Source organism: Micromesistius poutassou (assembly GCF_964030765.1).
Source record: "Micromesistius poutassou genome assembly, chromosome: 1".
NCBI lineage: Eukaryota > Metazoa > Chordata > Actinopteri > Gadiformes > Gadidae > Micromesistius > Micromesistius poutassou.
In genome coordinates this window covers 16,173,004-16,188,942 of record NC_140271.1, presented here as the reverse complement: position 1 = coordinate 16,188,942, position 15,939 = coordinate 16,173,004, and the positions used below count along the sequence as shown (strand labels likewise).

General features: G+C 47.2%; 1 protein-coding gene across 1 annotated transcript; it reads left to right on the top strand.

The window, feature by feature from the left end:
* Positions 1-4,834: 4,834 nt before the first annotated feature.
* Positions 4,835-15,625, top strand: slc4a1a (solute carrier family 4 member 1a (Diego blood group)). The gene is made up of 20 exons (XM_084488694.1): positions 4,835-4,907; positions 5,151-5,206; positions 5,708-5,814; positions 6,006-6,052; positions 6,511-6,676; positions 7,071-7,206; positions 7,463-7,541; positions 7,640-7,682; positions 7,872-8,056; positions 8,657-8,864; positions 9,777-9,980; positions 10,256-10,404; positions 10,910-11,104; positions 11,264-11,488; positions 11,703-11,792; positions 12,304-12,470; positions 12,944-13,185; positions 13,361-13,530; positions 13,954-14,127; positions 14,731-15,625. The coding sequence occupies exons 1-20, from the start codon at positions 4,881-4,883 to the stop codon at positions 14,806-14,808; spliced, it is 2,748 nt and encodes a 915-aa protein (XP_084344820.1). The 5' UTR covers positions 4,835-4,880; the 3' UTR covers positions 14,809-15,625.
* The last annotated feature ends 314 nt before the right edge of the window (positions 15,626-15,939 follow it).

Below are 15,939 nucleotides of genomic sequence, written 5' to 3'. Positions count from 1 at the left end.
TATTATGAGGGCATCTTTTCTCCACCAGGTTGCTGAGATGGCAGGATAAGACAATGTATTTTTGCACTTTGCCCAGATTTTTATGCACATGATATTCCCATCAAAAACTATTTTCAAGTCAACCTTGTTGACTCGAAAATCCACCTGACTGGTTATACTGGGCTCCTCTGGCATCAGCATAGAAAACAGGTGTGGAATGTGTGGGGCGGGTGGCCCCACACATTTTAAGCAGCCTCACCTGGCCCGAGTCAGACTGATTAGGCTCTGGGGCTGGGTGGGGCTGCACACCTGTTGTGCGTTGAGTAATCAACGTGCAACTGAGAAACAACAATACAGTGCTGTCGATACAGTAGGGATGTTCATAGAAACAAGTGCCCAGCACTAACAATTGTTAGTTTAACACATTCCCCGTATACAACATAGATAGCTAGGATAAGATGCTACACAAGGCTACTATTCAAAATACTATTCTTAAGTGCCAGGACGTACAACATACAAAACGTGTGTAAGAGGGGTGATTAGGGTAAGAGGGCTGGCTATGCAGAGTCTAGAGCTGTGTTCGAAATCGTTCCCTATCACGGATATAGTGCACTATATAGGTGCTCGCCATTTTGTAGTGCTGTTCGAATTCTCAGTGGTTAATTTCATTCACTATATAGTGGACTACAAAATACCCAAAATTTGAGTGAACATACGATGTTCCCTACATGTTACTCCCGTATACCACAATGCAATGCGGGCGCATTTACTGACGCAAATGACGTTCAGAAATGTTCAGTGTAGTGTCCGAATTCTCGTTTGTTCGTTCCCTATATAGTTCACTATATCATAAACACTATATAGGGAATAGTGAGTGAGGGAATAGGGAACGATTTCGAACACAGCTTTGGTGAACTCCGAAAAAGTGAGTCTTGAATCTCTTGTGGAAGCTGGTGACTGACTATGGCGTCCTGACGTCGGCAGGGAGCTTGTTCCACCACTGCGGTGCCAAAACAAAGACGAGTTGTGACTTTGATGATCGACCTTTGCTTGCTCTTAGCAAGTGTGTTCTGACTAACGCTTGGAGGGGGGGAAGGGGCAGTTCCGCGGACTGCCTTGTAGGTCAGTACCATCGTCTTCATTCTGGTGCGAGCTACTACAGGGAGCCAGTGGAGGTCACGGAAAAAAGGGGGGGTTGAACACGAATCTCGACTCACGACTCTGCAATAAACTGGCTGTACCACTTTTTGGTTTTATCACCACCACACGTCCTTCTTGTCTGGAGGAGACAAGAAAGGCCACCTTTGTTTTTTTAATTTATTTATCACCCTTTCCACCACAGTGCGGTGGTGACCAAGCAGAGGACGGGGGGAGGAGGCACAGCGACCGCCACAGCCCACCGTCTGCGGCTAGCATCCCCAGGGACCAGCCCGCAGCCGCCCCTGCCCCAGCCGCCCCCTTTGCCAGCGGGCACAGCCACCGACACAAGACCCCATGCTCCAGAAGGGAGATGGGGAAAGGGACTTGTCGCCCCTGGGAGAGGGTGGCCCTACTGAAGGCTGTTTCCGGCCCTCCGAGGAGCTTCCAGCACAGCCCAGCTGAACATCCGCCCAGTTTGCCCGGACTGCCCTTGCCACCTGCCATGTCCAGCGACACCTCCGCCAGTCCAGGCAGCAGCCCAGGCCTCCGGTCTCCCGGACGGAGGGGGAGGGTGGGGAGGGGAGTCAACCTGGGATGATGTGGGGACAATGGGGTTTGGGGATTGTTTCAGGTATGGTAACCCTGGAAAGAGCCTGTTGTTTAAGTGGGGTATGGTAACCCTGGTATGGTAACCCTGGAAAGAGTCTGTTGTTTATGTTGGGTATGGCCACACTGGTAAGAGTCCGTTGTTTAAAGGTCCCATGGCATGCTATTTTATGGATGCTTTAATATAGGTGTTAGTGGGCCCCTAATACAGTACTTGAAGATGTTCAAGAAATTCAGCCTTGGTGCAGAGTTACAGCCACTACGAGCCAGTCCCACAATGAGCTCTCCACAAACGTGCCGTTTTTAGAGGCGGGTCAAGGTAGTGGGGGGGGGGGGGGGGGGGGTGTGGCCCTGAGCAGCTTGTTGCCACGGTACCATGCGCTAGTGTTTACAGTGGAACACTGAACACTCCGGGTGCTCCGGCGGGAGTCCTGGAGCTCTATATCTAAATAATATCATATTATATTTAGATATCTATATAATATAACATATATTATCACGGTCAAAAGCTGTTTGCACCTCCGGATGACTCTCAAACGACTGTGTCGGGTTCTCAGACGCCTCTGGTTCTTCCACTTCCACGTCAATATTAAGTACAGACTGAACCGCGAAATGGAGGAGAAAGGGATTGTTGCCTGGGGTTGTCTCTTGCGGGCAGCGGGGCTCCGGCGGGAGACAACAATCCTTTTCTCCTCCATGTCGCGGTTCCCAATTCCTTCTCAACCATGGCTGAGATAACCCGCACTACAAATCTCATTGTGGAAATACCAGAGACCTCAGAGAACCCGACGCAGTCTAGTCTTTTCACCAAATGGGAGTTTCATGCAAGCTTGCGTTATTGTGTTGCATGTTATGCGCCATAACACCAACAGCAGAACGGTTATCCAAATAACAAAGAACACTTGCGTTACAGTCTGTGTATTCACACACACACACATGTGGCGCTCACACGGTCCTAGCTCATTGTCTCATTGGCCGGCCACATTCTCTGGGCGGGCCAAGACATATGGGGCCGGATCCCAAATCAGCGCGTTTGAGCGTTCATTTTTTCAAAGGCGGAGCAAGATACCTACTGCTCGTTTTACACCTAACTCAATTTTTAGCTACTGGGGGACCATAGGCAGGCTAGGGGAACTCACATTAATGTTAGCCTCATAAACCTCATAAAGTGAAAATGTCATGCCATGGGACCTTTAAGTTGGGTATGGTAACCCTGGTATGTTAACCCTGGTCCAGTGTTATACAGTATGATCCTCTGTCACACCATTGTCCCATTGGAACATTGTTGAACCTTGCCTTAAAGTTACATGTCCTTCTTAGATGGCTAAAATGTGCCACAGAAATCGAGTGAAACAAACCAACTCAAACACTTCTCACTCTCACGAGTGTAAACTACAGTCACCTGCCGATAAATGTGGGGCTTGGCACCAGAACTTTAGTTTAGACTTGAAGAGAATCCCCAACAACACACCCTATGATGTCACTTGCAGAAGAGGCAGGCCAGCCCCAATAAGCTTGAAAACATCATTAAAAAAAACTGAACTGAACTTTATGTCCCCATCAACACTTTCTTAACTTGATCAAGGGACACCCCCCCCCCCCGCCACCACCACCACCACCATCTCCCCATCACGAGGGGAATCCCCGACACGTAAACAAGATGACACTCTCGGTCCAGATACCCCCTCCTCCAAGGTTGGTTCTTCTGCCCCCCTCCAGGCCCCTGGCACCCTGGTCCCCAGGATCGGCAGGGTGTATCGGGGGAATACCCCTGCCTCAAGGTGCCCCGGGCCGATAGAGCGGACCCTGGGTGTCACACACGGGGGGCCCCTTATCTCGCCCACCCTCCTGCGTCGCTAGGCAACCACAGCTCTTCGTGGGGTGGGTCTCCCTGAGCTGCGTTCACGTAGTAGGGTGTGGGTGTTTCCCCCCCCCCCCCATCCCCCTCCCCCCCCACAGTGCGGCGGTTTTGGCTGGGTAGTGCATCGATCAGGGCCCCAGATCACTCGTTGGCGGTGTGTGTTGGCGCTTGGAGCACGGTGTGGACGACCCGGTAAGTTGTGCCTGATTACCTGCGACCAGGTGAGGGTGGGGCCTCCTCGGACCCTACGGGACGGGGCTGTGGGGGGGGGGGGGGGGGGGGCGGGACGGTAGGTGGAGGTGGGAGACAGGTAGATGGAGGACATTTGTTTTGTGTGAATAGTGGGTACACCGTAGCGAGGGGAAAGTGGGGTAACATGTGTTTCAGCTAATGTCAAGGAGGGCAGTTTGAACTCTCCGGAACCGTAATGCGTTATAAATCGTATTCTTAGGAGGACAATGTTGTTGTTTCGTTCTTGTGTTTGAGTTGATTCACTCAATTTCATTATTTAAAACAGTTCTATCGACAGAACAAATGTATTTTCTCTTTATCCTCCAGCACTTATATTGTATTTATGTTGAACTTTACAGCACTGTGGTCAAATATTCCACTAAGAAATCTAAAATATTTCCTGGGCAGTAAGGGTCCTCAAACAGGCTTGAAAATAGTCGTGTGTTTCCGCACTTTCAAGTAAAGAAAAAATTGTGTCGGTTAATCTACATTTTTATTTAATATTGACTTTGATATAAGTGCATGTAACAAACATGTGATCAATGTCAATGTGGACCATTCCCTGCTGGTTTCCTGTTGTCGTTTATTCTTAGGGGGCTATTAAGACTCAAGTACTTGTGTAGGAGTTTTGGTGATTGGTAGATCTGAAGAGTGCGGCGTGTCTTAACAAGGGTGTAGCCCTGAGATAACCACTTGTAAGGCCTGTACTTGAGCTCAACTGTAGGCCACACATGCCAACGGCTGATTCATTATCTCTGATAGTATTGGTTCAAAAATGCACAGACTCCACAGAGGGATCTGAAATAGACTTGGAAATCGAAATTGATTTTTAATGTCTTACTTGAATACCTAAATTCTCTTTCACTCACACAAACGTGTATTCATACACAATAATTAATTCAAATAATTCAAAGTTGAAGAAGTAATATAAAAGCATATTAAGTGCCTCATGGTGGATAACTTCAACTCGAGATTGCTAGTACAATTGTTAGTCGTAATAACCATTCTTGTCCAAATAATTCTTTACTTTTTTTCAGGTGGAGAGCCGATCTGAAAGACAGCGATGGAGAGCAATCTTACTTATGAAGAGGTGGGCTTAACTGTACTTACCTTGTTCCTCTGTCAGAACAGAACAACCTTCTAATTATCTGAAGCAAATACTAAATTATATGAATTACTACTTTTATATTGCTTCCTCATGTACCTTTTTATATATACAAAAAAAAATGAAATTTTGTCTCTGACATTTGTCTCTCCCCATTGTCTATCTCTTAAAAGCCATGCCTGTCCTACTGTCTTAAATTTAAATGTCCCCTGATTCTCATTCATCCAGGGTACTGACATGTCCTACGAAGATAATGATACAGCCTTCCCCTCTCCACTGAGACTGTGAGTTTATTAAGTATTTCTATGTCATTTTGACGGTAAATAATAACGGGTATTTGTTCCAATTCCGGTCCTCTGAGAAATCAAATGAGCCAATGAAAACGCACCCACCTCGCATTGCCCGCTCACGTAGTTTGAAGTTCAGCGTTGTCCAGTGGGCGCAATCCGTCAATCCTAACGCCTGTCTGGTGAAACTCTGCCCTCTACTGGCGGTATGAAGAAACCGCACATGTCAATCTCAATGTTCAAACGAACCGTCAAAGGCCTTCACTGTCTTTATACTTCACTTGGCGAATATCCTGCCTTCCAGCCAACCCAGTCTCCATACTATTTATTCTCCAAAGAAAAAATATTGATAGTTTATAAAAAAAAATGATACCAAATAATTCCAAAAAAAATGAACAATTTTAGTTTTGTGTGTGGTGTGGTGAGGCACAGTCCCCCTGAATCCTCTATTCAAAATGAAGGGTAAAAATAACCGGCTGCATATCTGCCAACTCCCAGGGGGAGCTTTGCCCTGGAGCAGAGGTGGAACGGGGAGGAGGAGGAGGTGGAGGAGGAGGTGGAGGAGTCTCCAATGGAGAACATCATCATCTCTCCTTACTCAGAAGGTAGGCTGGTCCACCTGGTCTGAGGCTGGACCCAACACGGTCCTCACTGGACTGACGTTTGACTAAATACTACGGCAACTATGGCAAAGCCTTGACATGTGACACGTGATCTTTCTATTACTTTTCTTTCCATTCCTTCCCCTTTCCGTCATTCTATCTTTCGCTCTTAATTTCTTTCATTTTTCGTGTAGCCTACCTCAACCTGAACACCAACGCCACAACCAGAGGAGATGCCCAGGTAAATCTAACAGGGTCCTTGCCTTCTATTCATTCACATAGTTGAGTAGACCAGTGGTCCTTCACCAGAAGTTCAAGGCACACCAACTTAAAGGTGCAGTGTGTAAGAATTAGCCCCTCCCACTTAGTAGGCGGGACATGCAGTAGGCCTGTCGTAGGCTAAGAGCAGGCCTACAGTAGGCTCACAGCAGGCTCACAGAAGTCCAACGGTAGGCCAACAGCAGGCTTACAGTAGGCCTACAGTAGGCTCACAGCAGGCTCACAGTAGTCCAACGGTAGGCCAACAGCAGGCTTACAGCAGGCTAACAGTAGGCCTACAGTAGGCTCACAGGAGGCTAACAGTAGGCCTACAGTAGGCTCACAGCAGGCTAACAGTAGGCCTACGGTAGGCCAACAGCAGGCTTACAGTAGGCCTACGGTAGGCTAACAGAAAGCTAATGGCTCCCATGGTCCCCGCAGGCCTACGTGGAGCTGAACGAGCTGCAGGGCAGCAGCTGGCAGCAGACGGGCCGCTGGCTGGGCTACGAGGAGAACGTGAGCCCTGCCACCGGCGTCTGGAGCTCCGCCCACGTCTCCTACCTCACCTTCAAGAGCCTGATCCAGCTCCGCAAGACCATGAGCACAGGTCTCACTCACACACACAGACACACATGCACAGACACACACGCACACGCACAGACACGCAGACACAGACACAGACACACACTCACACACACACACACACTCCACTGGGGGACTGTCAGGGAACCAGGATCACACTCTGTCATAACACAGACCGACAGACAGACAGATAAATGGAAAGACAGACTGAAACACAGATAGACAAATATACTGATGGATGGATCGATAGATGGATAGAGAATGGCAGATATATATACAGACAGACAGACAGACAGACAGATAGATAGACTGCTAGGGAGAGATTGACAGACTGACAGACAGAGAGATGGACTGATGCACAGTTAGACTGTCTATCTGATAGACTGACAGATCATTAATATGCGTTGTCCGACCCCCAGGCGCGGTGATCCTGGACCTGAACGCCAGCTCTCTGTCCGCCGTGGCCGAGAGAGCGGTGGACGAGCTGCTGAGCAAGAACGAGATCCGGGCCAGCGACCGGGAGTCCCTCCTGAGGTCCCTGCTGATGAGACGCAGGTAGACATGGCACACCTCACAGCAGCCTGTAGCGTTGCACTGTGGGAACTCACATCACGCCACCACTTTGAACTTGGGATTCCCTTGTTTCAAAGTGAAAGTAAAATGTCATTCCACCCTAAAGAGCAAAGAAATATAAAGACTACACACAGTAAACCCAGAGAGGCTTATGTTCAACGTTGTGTTATCATTTCTGTACAGCAAGTCGTTTGTTTTAGTTTTCTCCCTCATGTTTTCCTGTTTTTAATTATCTTAGCCAAGTAGCAACTGGGGCCGCAGCAGCGGCGCCCCCCTCAGGAGACATCGAGATGACCACCTTCTCCGTGCCCAAGAAGGTACAACACCATGAGAACGTAACCCGGCCTCACCTGGTATCCACGCGTTCTTCTAATGCTGAGCCTCTCACCTCACGCTAAAACCTTGTCTGTTACAGAGAGACACGTCTGACAACATGGAGGCTTCCATCGTCCTCTCCGGTATGTAAAGCACACACACCAATGCACACACACAAATGCACACACCCGCGCACACACCTATGCCAATTGCTTTGGCCATCTATGCGCAAAGACTAATAGTTGTTGACTGTGGTTTCTGTGTGTGTGTGTGTGTGTGTGTGTGTGTGTGTGTGTGTGCGTGCGTGCGTGCGTGCGTGCGTGTGTGTGCAGGTGCCGTGGATGTGCTGCAGAAGCCGGTGGTGGCCTTCGTGCGGCTCTCTGACTCGGTGGTGATGGACGCGGCCCTGGAGGCCCCGGTGCCCGTGCGCTTCGTCTTCATCCTGGTGGGCCCCAGCGACAGCGGCCTGGACTACCACGAGAGCGGCCGCGCCATGGGCGCCCTGATGGCCGACTGGGTGAGAGAGAGAGAGAGGGAGAGAGAGGGAGAGGGAGAGGGAGAGAGAGAGGGGGAGGGCACCCCACTACAATGAAATACATGAGGGAATTCATGCCTTCAGGTCTTTCATGCTGCCTCAACCTCCTTTCTTCATCAGGATTCTATTAAACTATATCTTTCTCCAATAACATTCATAATGATGTACTAAAATGCACATTATGAATGCTAATGTTAACTAAATTCACGAAATAGGGGACCACAATTGAATGGATCAGATCAGTTCATGCAGAAAATAAACAGTTTAATGAGTTTGTTTTCATGTAGAGCCTGCAGCCTGCATTACCTAAAATGCTAATAAATAGTTCATTTCATGCCTGCGAGGTTTCACTTCTCTAGCATAAACCAGCTGACAGGAAAATGACTGAAGGCAGGAAACTAAGAAGAATGCAAAAATACACAAATATAAATATCTAGAAACACTACGGGTTACCGTTATTAAAATGCCCAATATAATACCAACACGTTTTGAAAGAAGATGAACTGTACTTCATTACTGAATATGCAGTAATATGTGACGTAATATACGTCATAACCTCCTCTCCCTGCGCCGGTCTCCTAGGTGTTCAGCCTGGAGGCGTACCTGGCCAAGACTGACCAGGAGCTGACCAATGCCATCGCTGACTTTATGGACTCCAGCATCGTGATCCCGCCCACCGAGATCCAGGACCAGGGAATGCTGGAGCCAATCATCACCTTCCAGAAGAAGATGCTGCAGGAGAGGCTCCGCCCAGCCGACACCAGGATTGCCTTCGGAGACCGGGCCCTAGGTCAATATGTGTGCACACCAGAAACCAGAAACCATGACTACTCTGAGACTGAGTCTTCTTATGTCTTGAATTTGATCAGATATTCCGATCAAGACACTAATTCACACTGATTTTCTAGAAGCAGGGGTTCCAGAACTGTTTCCCCCATGGTATTTTTCTAGAAGCAGGGGTCCCTAAAGTGTTTCACCCACAGTTTTATCTAGAAGCAGGGGATTCTAAAAGAGTTCCACCCAGGGTATTTCTCTAGAAGCAGGGGATTCTAAAAGAGTTCCACCCAGGGTATTTCTCTAGAAGCAGGGGTTCCTAAACTGTTCCACCCAGGGTATTTCTCTAGAAGCAGGGGTTCCTAAACTGTTCCACCCAGGGTATTTCTCTAGAAGCAGGGGTTCCTAAACTGTTCCACCCAGGGTATTTTTCTTGAAACAGGGGTTCCTGAAGGGTTTTCATGCAGGGTATTCTCTAACAGCAGGTTCACCTAAACTCACCCATCTGTGAAGGTACTGTGGACGACCCACTACATATTGTGTGTAGTAAAATAAGTAATACGTTCTTTGAATAGCATCGTCAAACCACCGTGATGAGAAGTACATTTTCCATAAATAATGTATTCCACTTTCTTCGGCCTCCAAACATGCTGGTGATCAAATGAAACAAGGCATGAAGTCATACATATTTGAGGGATTTTAGTGGCATTGTGGCCATCCATAAACCCACTGACCCCCTGTGGTGAAACACAGTTTGAAAAGGGGGTCTGACTCCCAGCTGCAAGGCGATGGGTCTTTTTTTAACCCCAATGTTCGCATCCCCCCTACTTGCTCCTTAACAACACGCATCCACCCCCCCTGTCGCGTTTGATCAATCATTCTTAGGTTCGGCTTGTTAATGTCTGCTTGGTTTGGTTTCCATGTGTAGGGGAGAAGGCCCCAGAGCCCCCCAGGGAGGACCCTCTGGCCCGCACAGGCGTCCCGTTCGGGGGGATGATCCGGGACCTGAAGCGGCGCTACCGCCATTACGTCAGCGACTACACGGACGCCCTGAACCCACAGGTCCTCGCCGCCGTCATCTTCATCTACTTCGCCGCCCTGTCCCCCGCCATCACCTTCGGAGGACTGCTGTGTAAGTGTTTCGCCATGTCGGACTGGATCCGGGCGTCAGTGTCTAATGAGTGATGATTAATGATTGATGACGATGGGTTCCGTTTTCTTTTAATTTGATCGAAATTGGAGATGCTAAAAAGCTGTGAAATAAAAGGAAGATGCTACGGCCACTTGGCACTCTCAGCTAGTTTGATTGTTTTCAAACTTTCAGTCTTCAACCCTGTGAAATTGTAATTTCTTTCTCCACAATGTGTGTGTGTGTGTGTGTGTGTGTGTGTGTGTTCCCGTCACCAGCCGACAAAACTGAAAAGATGATGGGGGTGTCAGAGCTGATGGTGTCCACCTGCATCCAGGGAATCATCTTCTGTCTCATCGCCGCCCAGCCAGTGCTGGTGGTGGGATTCTCCGGACCCCTGCTGGTGTTCGAAGAGGCCTTCTACGCAGTACGTCTTCCACCTAATCACACAATGCTATGGAGTCTGTTCTGTGTAGTCACAATGACAAACCCAACATCAACTCTTAGAGAAAATGAAAAAAATTAAACAATTTTATCTGGGAGCAATTTCATTAATACACAGGATCCCTTGTGCCAAAATCCAAGGAAAATGCATATTCAGATGCCCCTGCCCAAACTAACCTTACAAGCACGCTGGCCACTAAGCTACCAATCAATGGTGAAAAACACAAGACAAATGGCCCATCTAACAGCGGTATGCAGTATGCAGCATGTCATTAGACCCAGGTCCTAGGGTGCCTTGCTCAATGACAAGTTCACACAGTCATGTTACCAAACCAGCAACCATTTTTCAAATGTTCTTCACTTTTAATATTGGCTCAACCTCTTGAGAAAATAGAATATCCATCTCTGTGGTGCTGAGCCTGTCTGAGTGCTGAGTCTCAATTTCGGACTTGTATCCTCACATTTCCATCGGTTTTGTTGCATTCCAGTTCTGCAAGTCCCAGGAAATCGAGTACATCGTGGGCCGCATCTGGGTGGGCATGTGGCTGGTGATCATCGTGATCGTCATCGTGGCCGTGGAGGGCAGCTTCCTGGTGCGATTCATCTCCCGCTTCACCCAGGAGATCTTCTCCATCCTCATCTCCCTCATCTTCATCTACGAGACCTTCAGCAAACTCATCAAGGTCTCGTCGCCTCATCCGCCTTCGTCCATACCAAAGCCTTAGCCAATCGCATTTGTCCCCAAGCAGCCATGATAACACAGGTTTTGACATGTTATGTTCTTCACAAATGCATGCCTTGCTAGAGTCGTTCAAAGTTTCTTCTTCTTCTGGTCGTGGCAGATCTTCAAAGCTCACCCTCTGATCCTGAACTACGCCCATCTGAACGACACCCTCGACAACCCCTTCCACCATGCGGACATGGAAATCTCCCCTAACCAAACCAGTTTGATTGACCCACCAGCCTACCCCAACACGGCTCTGCTGTCCATGTGCCTGATGTTCGGGTGCTTCTTCATCGCGTTCTTCCTGCGTCAATTCAAGAACGGCCACTACCTCCCAGGCCCGGTAAGAATAGCCTTCCGGGTTCCACATGTACCATGGATTGGTGTGATGGTGTAACATGAGGAATGGTGTAACATGAAGATATTCACTTTAAATGCACAACAATACATCTAGTGTGAAAATAATATGATTTTAACATCCAATCATTGTCTGCTGCTTCTGTGTCATCAAGCACAACTGGAACACTGTCTCATTGTTTTGCTCTGTATTTTTTCAGATCCGTCGTTTGATCGGAGACTTTGGTGTACCCATCGCTATTTTCTTCATGATTGCAGTGGACATCAACATCGATGATGCTTACACCCAGGTAAACATTGTAAAAAAAGATCAGATGTGCAAAATGTCTGCTCGTGTATCTTTGTGCAAAAAAGCAAGCATATGTTTTTTTGTTCAGAAATATTACTTAGTAATTCCCTTAAGGCATGAAAATGTATGTTATATTGTCATTGCATTCAAACCACACGTTTCAAAATGTATAAATAAACTATGACCAATTCATAATTGTTTTATAACACATACTGTAACTGCTGCAAATTGATGGTTCATTCATATTGTATATTCCTAGTGTGTCTTTAAAACAATGTGCTATGTAGTCAACTCTTGACATAAAATGTGGGTGTCCAAAACTGGTTGTACTGTGTATTTGAAGATTAAAAAAAACCCTACCTATTGAAATAACTGATAGTTCACTCATAAATCCCAACCACAAACACATTGTGTCAGTAGGTACCCCGTGGGCCTCATAGTTAGGTATCAAATAGAAGCTATAAGCCATAAAACCAGGCGCTAACATGGCCCTACCCCACCGTGTCCTGCAGAAACTGGTTGTGCCGAAAGGTGTGGAAGTGACCAACCCTGCGGTCAGAGGCTGGTTCATCAACCCCATGGGGATGAATAAGCCTTTCCCCGTGTGGATGATGGGCGCCTGCTGTGTCCCGGCTGTGCTGGTCTTCATCCTCATCTTCCTCGAGTCCCAGATCACCACGTGAGTGACGGGAACGCCCCCGCCTTCCTGTGGCATGGCTCGACATTTGGCCGGTGGCTCCGAACAGTCACTGCCTTACAGACGGCGTTGTAGACCATCGTTGCATCTGAACAAACAAACAAAGAAAAACTGCCTATTACTGCTGTGTTTACTGTTACGATTATTAATGCATTTAGTCCAACACAAAACAATGCACAATTTATGTGTTTTTCGCAGAAGCTTTTATCCAAAGCGACTTGCATTTGTCAGAAGAAGGAGAAACAATATATATAGCTGTCGGTACAGTAAAGACATTCATAGAAACAAGTGCCAAGCAATTCCAATTGCTAGGTTAACCCATTCCCCGTCGTATACAACAGAGATAGCTAGGATAAGACGCTACACAATTCTAAGTACTATTTTTATGTCCCAGTACCATAGCATCTCAACTTTGACCTCCCCCCTCTCTCTCTCTCTCTCTTATCTGACCGCAGGCTCATCGTGAGCAAGCCAGAGCGTAAGATGGTGAAGGGCTCTGGGTTCCACTTGGACCTGCTGATCCTGGTCACCATGGGGGGCATCTCCTCCCTCTTCGGGGTCCCCTGGCTCAGCGCGGCCACCGTGCGCTCGGTCACCCATGCCAACGCCCTCACCGTCATGACCAAGGGCCCCAAGCCGGAGATTGAGAAGGTGCTGGAGCAGAGGATCAGTGGGATCCTGGTGGCCATGATGGTTGGTGAGTATCGCGACCTTTACTTGCCCCGGCCACCTCAGAATGTAGTCGAGGCAGTAAGAGAATTTTGGTTGTGAAATGAGTGGTAGTATTTGCAGTTGTAATTGTGGCAACCGTAAAGACGTACTTCTCCTGTTGGTGAGCCTTTATGTGTTTTGTTTATTTCCCTGCCCTCCAGGTGTGTCTATTTACATGGAGCCTATTCTGAAGAGGATTCCCATGACGGCCCTGTTTGGCATCTTCCTCTACATGGGTATCACCTCCCTCAGCGGCATTCAGATGTGGGACAGGATACTCCTGATGATCGTACCCAAGAAATACCATCCGGCAGATGCCTACGCCACCAAAGTACGTCCCGTCACATACACATGCATGCATGCACACGCGCGCGCGCACACACACACACACACACACACACACACACACACACACACACACACACACACACACACACACACACACACACACACACACACACACACACACACACACACACACACACACACACACACACAGGTGAACACACCAGGTATAATATGTTTATTCACCAAGAGAGGGCAATGCATATCTTTGATCACATACTTTCAAATTAATGTAGAAAAAAAGCATTTATTTTTTTAAGATCCATCTCAATCTGATCTAACTGTATTATTACATATTGTCTAGTATGCTCGTTTATATCTACAGATTCAAAAATACACACTTTGTTAACTTCCTGGTATCTGTGGTTATGAGTTCTAAGTCCCGCCTACTTTTCCCTTTCGTCTGCAGGTAAAAACCCTGCGCATGCACATGTTCACGCTGATTCAGCTGATCTGTCTGGGGATCCTGTGGGCGGTCAAGATGAGCCCCTTCTCCCTGGCACTCCCCTTCGTCCTCATCATGACCATCCCCCTGCGCATGTTCATGACCGGCCGACTGTTCTCCACCATGGAGATGAAGTGTGTAAGTATTGCTCTGGGGGGGAAACCAGTCCGTAACATCTGAGAGCTGTTCAGTAGGGTCGCTCGTAGCTGGGTGCTTGGTTCAAGATGTGAGTTGATTTCCCCGGTTGAGACGCGAGGCATTAATGAGGAGCAGGTAGAGGGGGCAGGTGACAGGTAGGCTGCAAATGTCCGGGGATTGGACCCGGCACCTTTGGGGGGGGGGGGGGGGGGGGGAGGTTGAAACCTCACAAGACGATCCGCTGACTATAGGATAACTACTGGGAACCCATCATGTTTTAGTCAATGTATTATTTCCAGAATAATAAAATCTTAAATCTTTTAGATTCAGGTTTTAAGAATGCATTTCCCTAAAATAGGCCTGCAATTTAATAGGAACTGAATTTGACTTTTGTTAACATTAACATTAGAACTGAAATAAAATGAGTATTAACTGGAGCTTAAAGTAGTGTTGGCCTTTTGCCCGGCCACTCTGCTTCGTCTGAGTGCATTAGGCCCCGTTTGTCTGAGGAGACTTAATGAGTCTACTGAGGTGTCTGGTTTGTAACGGTGTGTGTGTGTGTGTGTGTGTGTGTGTGTGTGTGTGTTTGTGTGTGTGTCACAGCTGGACGCGGACGATGCCAAGGTGACGTTTGAAGAGGAGCCAGGACAGGATGTGTACAACGAGTCACCGCTACCGTAATAAAGTACGCCATCGCCAGGAACAACACCGTAGCCTTGAGACCAAAGTCTTTATTTAAATTATTTAATGTGCCTTGAAAACAATATACAGGTTATTTTTTTTGCAAAAGAGAAATAGGGACACTGCTTCGATTCATTGACGTTGGTTTTCACTGTGGACTGCGCACAATTAAATAGGTAACAGTATCGTTAGGTTAAATCAATTAAATTTTTAAGAGAAAGGTTACGGAGTAAGCAGCTATTTTATTTTAAAAAACCTTTTATTTAAAAAGTTATACCTTAATAATTAGTGATATTGTGATATTATATATATATATATATATATATATATATATTACATTGTTTAGATTGAGCTGCACGAATAGTGCTTTACAGGATAGATCTGATATATTGCCTCACAATCATCCCTGTATATATTTTTTCTTAGTGTTGAGTGTATAAGTAATAGTTTTACATATCAAATAGTTTGACTGAATGACTTGTTTTCCCTAATCACGTATGTTTGTGTTGAAATAAGCTATGCATGTGATTACTGTTTTACCGATCAGTTGGCATATGGATGACATTTGTATACAGTGAGATTAAATATCTTACTTTACTGCTTGTGAGTTTGAATTTCTTGGCTTTATCAAAATGACGTATGTACTTGTTATTGTATTATTGGTGGCTCGAACAGCAGAGGGAGGATCCTCCAGAGAGCCTCTATTGATGCCGGGTGTGGATCAAATAAAAATGTAGTTTAGGCCTGTGGTGCTATATGTGTATGTGTATGTGTGTCACTGTACACACGTTTGCTTTCCACTTTAATAAAATGCTATAAACCCTAATGACTTTATTACGTTGTTACAAAGTAGACCTACGACCTGTTGATGTGCATTGCACCCTCAGGCACTGTTATGTGATGCTGCGCACCGCCCAAAGTCCAGTGGCTGCACCTCCGACTGGGTGGCATCGCCTCCACTATCATTTAACATAGCTGAGCGCTCATTGGAAAGTCATTTGTTTTCAAAGAATTCGGCTGTGTGGATTGGTCGGCCCTGTAACGCCCACAAACAAGCCAAGGTGGAGTTGAGGGAGAAATACATGCTGGGCAAAATGAAGCTACCAAACGGGAAGCCTTTGATTCACCAAA

Bases quoted from the DNA above. Each gene is read 5' to 3' on its own strand.
- slc4a1a (XM_084488694.1), top strand. From the start codon at position 4,881: ATGGAGAGCAATCTTACTTATGAAGAG. The intron at 6,053-6,510 runs GTAAATCTAACA...TGGTCCCCGCAG, and splicing joins CAACCAGAGGAGATGCCCAG to GCCTACGTGGAGCTGAACGA. The intron at 8,865-9,776 runs GTCAATATGTGT...TTCCATGTGTAG, and splicing joins CTTCGGAGACCGGGCCCTAG to GGGAGAAGGCCCCAGAGCCC.